At 40.4% G+C, this 4,210-nt stretch overlaps 1 protein-coding gene across 1 annotated transcript; it reads right to left on the bottom strand.

Annotated features, from left to right (window-relative positions):
- Positions 1-201: 201 nt before the first annotated feature.
- On the bottom strand, positions 202-2,346 carry LOC126783963 (uncharacterized). Its single transcript, XM_050509484.1, has 6 exons — positions 2,208-2,346; positions 1,965-2,166; positions 1,537-1,616; positions 1,118-1,278; positions 815-1,063; positions 202-513 (listed from the first exon to the last, which is right to left on the bottom strand). The coding sequence occupies exons 1-6, from the start codon at positions 2,344-2,346 to the stop codon at positions 202-204; spliced, it is 1,143 nt and encodes a 380-aa protein (XP_050365441.1).
- Positions 2,347-4,210: the final 1,864 nt, after the last annotated feature.

The raw sequence follows: 4,210 nt of genomic DNA, 5'->3' as shown, positions 1-4,210 counted from the left end.
ATGAGTGGGGTAGTTCTTCTCGTGGACCTTTAACTGTATAGAGCCATACGCAACCATTCCTCCATGCTGCATCAACACACAACCTAAGCCTTGGAGCGAAGCATCACTATAAATGACATAATCACCCCCACTAGTGGGAATTGTCAACACTGGAGCTGTGGTCAAGCTGGTCTTTAGTTTGTTAAAGGCCTACTCACATGCTTATGTCCGCACAAACTGAACGTCCTTCTTGGTCAATGACGATGCAATACTAGAAAACTCTTCGATAAATCTCCGGTAGTAACTTGCCAAACCAAGGAAACTACGAATCTCAGTGGGGTTCTTTGGGCGACTCCAACTCTTCACTGCCTCCACTTTTGACAGGTCCACTAATACTCTATCCTTTGAGACTACATGACCAATGAACTTGACTTCTTCCTTCCAGAACTCACACTTCTCGAGTTTGGCATACAATTTGGCTTCCTTTAAGGTCTGCAACACCGTTCTCAGATGTACCACATGTTCTTCTTGAGACTTAAAAGTATATCAGAATGTCATCCACAAACACCACAACAAACTCATCTAAGTACGGGCTAAAGATTTGGTTCATCAAACTCATAAAGACAGTTGGTGCATTTGTCAGACCAAATGGCATGACCACAAACTCATAATGTCCATACCGGGTCCTAAAAGTTGTCTCCGATATATCTTCTTCCTTCACCCTGAGTTGATGGTAACCAGATCTCAAATCAATCTTAGAGAACACCGTAGCTCGTCTAAGCTGATCGAACAAGTCATCAATTCTAGGCAAGGGATACATATTCTTAATGGTTACCTTATTCAGTTCCATGTAGTCCACACATAACCGCAGATAACCATCTTTCTTTTTCACGAACAGCACCGGTGCACCCCAAGGTGAGACGCTAGGTCTAATGAACCCTTGGTCCAATAGTTTATCTATCTGCACCTTCAACTCTTTAAGTTTGTTTTGTCCCATTCTGTAAGGAGCTTTTGACATTGGTGCCGTACCAGGTACCACATCTATGCAGAAATCTACAACTCTCCGAGGTGGTAACTCTGGTATCTCTTGGAACACCTCACTATACTCAGATACTACCACAATGTCTACAATAGTTACTTTCTGATCAACAGATTCCACATGTGCCAAAGTTCCTATTCTCATGGCATTATCTGCTTTGAGGCAACGATAACGAAACACTGGTTCTCCAGGCCTATGGAAGAACACCACCATGTCAAAGCCATCAATCAATGCGTGTTGCGGCCTCAACCAATCAATTCCTAGGATCACATCATAGGTGTGGTATGGAATCACTATCAAAGAAGCAGAGAATTCTCTACTTCCAATCACAATAGGACAAGCCTTGCAGATTATCTCCAGTTCGAGGGACACTCCAAAAGGTGAAGTGACACATAGAGAGTTTTCAAGAGGTGTAGGAATCAATCCTAGCATCCCCACTACCAAACTAGCAATAAATGAATGTGATGCTCTTGTATCAAACAATACTCTAGCAAGGTAGTCAAAAATAGATAAAGTACTTTCCACTCCTGTGCCTCGCTGACCCACTGCGAACACTCTAATTTGGCCCGCTGGTAACTGTCTCTGAGGATGTTCATGTCTATCATGCAGAGGTCAAGTACAGTCTTTAGCCATATGTCCCACTTGCCCACACTTATAGGAGCATGTTCTCTTTAATTTCGGACAAGTTGTGGCGTAGTGCCCCATTTAGTTGCAAACGAAACACATTATTGCTGCCATCGGCCTAACAGGTGCGGTCCTAACAGAAGAAGCTGCTACCTTAGCCGAAGTCTGGTAATAGTGTCTCGGCCTCTTCCAAGATCCACCTTTTTGTCCTAAGGACCCGTTGCCTGAACTGTTTGCCTTGCATTTTCCTCTTGTATCTCTATTTTCCACATCTTTTCAGCGAGTCTTATTAGCCTGTTCCAAATTCAGAGTACTCTCATACATCAACTCCTTGGTAGACAGACAAAGTGCTGATATGATGGTCTTGTACTCTTGCTTAAGTCCTCGTAGAAGTTTCTGGGCTAAGGAAGTTGCACCCATTTGCCTGACAAACCGATACAACTGTGCAAAACGGGCCTCATACTCCCTGACCGTCATATCTCCCTGTACTAGATCAAGGAACTCAAGTTCCAATTCCTCCTGCACTGTAGTTGGAAAGTACTTTTCTCGAAAGAGTGCCGTAAACCATCACAGATCATAGTAGACACATCCACAGTCCGCCTTGTGCTCTTCCACCAATCCATAACATCATCTTTTAAGAAGAATGTAGCTATCATCCTCTTCTCTATCTCAGAGCACACCATCATCTCAAAGTAGATTTCCATACTCTCTATCCAATGGTCCGCTACCATATGATCCAGGCCCCCATGAAATGATAGCGCTGACAGACTGCTGATGTCCTTGATCAGCTTAAGCACGCGACAATCATCTCTAATGACTGTCACGGGGTCAACATGTTCTTCTTGTGGTGCCACCTCCTCATAGAGGTTCTCCACATTGCGGACTCGGCCTCCAGCCCTACCTCGACCTCGGCCTCTTGCCCATCCTCGGCCTTGTGCACGGCCCTTCTCCAAATTCATCACCTTGAAACATTTAAACACTTAGTCAATACATGTGAAGTCTTGTACCAAAATAAAATAGATTCAACATATATTAACTTAAGATATTCAAGCAGAAGGTGAATCATCGAAGTATTGTCACAATACTTTACTAGAGGACCAAACCTTAAGGTGTGGCTCCTAACACTCTTGCGTACCCAGCGACATATCAATACCGAAACGCATGTGATGGGGGTCCGCTACAGTCGGGTTATCGCTCCTGGATGATATTGATAGATCACCAAATACACAACCTACGCTCTGATACCAACTGTCACGACCCCGAAATTTCAAGTATGAAACTCGAAAATCGAAGCCATGAAAACTCAAAAACAATCTCAATAATTCGAAATCATCTTATTCTCATAGCGTATCTTTACTGAGTTCATAGTACAACTCAGTCAAATGGATTATTACAAAACCAATTTAAAATTCAAGCATTATTTCAAATGGAAATGTATAATCCTCACAATCCTCACCACAAAATAAATAAAGAAACGTCGAAGTCTTCAGAGTGGTCCGTCAAATCTGCTAATCCACACATGCAGAACTATCACTTACACCATCGAATAGGTGCACCGGGATTATAAACACAAATCCGGTAAGCTTTGCAGCTCATTTGAGTAAAACAACAAAATAGCTCGTGTATAAATACAAAAGAGAAATCATGAAAACATTTAATTATAAATGTACTCATAAGCAGTGTTCTAAATATCGGGGATATATCGGCGATATATCGGTGATATTTAGAAACCGATAGGATAAATGCCATATCGCCTTAATATATCGGTCAACTCAAAATATCGGGTCAACATGCGATATATAGGTGATATATCGAGATATATCGGGATATATCGGTGGATTTTTTTTCGTTTGACTTTTTTTTCGGTAGACTTTGTTTTGGTGGACTTTTTTTTTCCGTGGACTTTTTTTTTCGGAGACTTTTTTTTTCGATAATTTTTTTTCGTTGACTTTTTTTTTCGGTGACTTTTTTTCTTGTTACTTTTTTTTTCGGTGATTTTTTTAAGGAGACGATGTCATTTTGAGGAATTTCAACGCAAATAGACAGAAGGTGATCTATGAAGATGATTTTATCTCAGAAGATGAGAATGAAGATAATGGAGAAGATGATTTTGACTTTGATTCTGATGATGAGAGAGTTTATAATGCATGAATGCATAATCAATATCTCAATCTATCTTTTGTGCACCTATTTTTGTTCAATTAGTACTTAGTAGTTAATATTATTTAATATATTTTGAATATTTTGAAGTATATGTTTATAAATATATTAAATTTAAATTAAAAATTAACAAAAACGATAAATCCGATATAATCCGATATATCTCGATATATCCCCGTTATATCCTTATTTTACAAAACCGATACGATGCCGATAACCGATATTTAGACCATTGCTCATAAGTCATTGGACGGCCCATCTGGTTTTCCAATAATATCTGAAAATATAAGTACTCATGAGAAATCGGGCAACCCATCTGTTTACCCAAATACATTTATAATACGGGTACTCATGAGCACCTGGTACTCATCTGTTACCCCTCATGCAGTACGCTGCCAGACATTGGGC

Source organism: Argentina anserina, chromosome 2 (genome assembly GCF_933775445.1).
Source record: "Argentina anserina chromosome 2, drPotAnse1.1, whole genome shotgun sequence".
Classification (NCBI taxonomy): Eukaryota; Viridiplantae; Streptophyta; class Magnoliopsida; order Rosales; family Rosaceae; genus Argentina; species Argentina anserina.
Note: the sequence above shows the minus strand (reverse complement) of the source record. Positions and strands in the feature narration are given on the sequence as shown.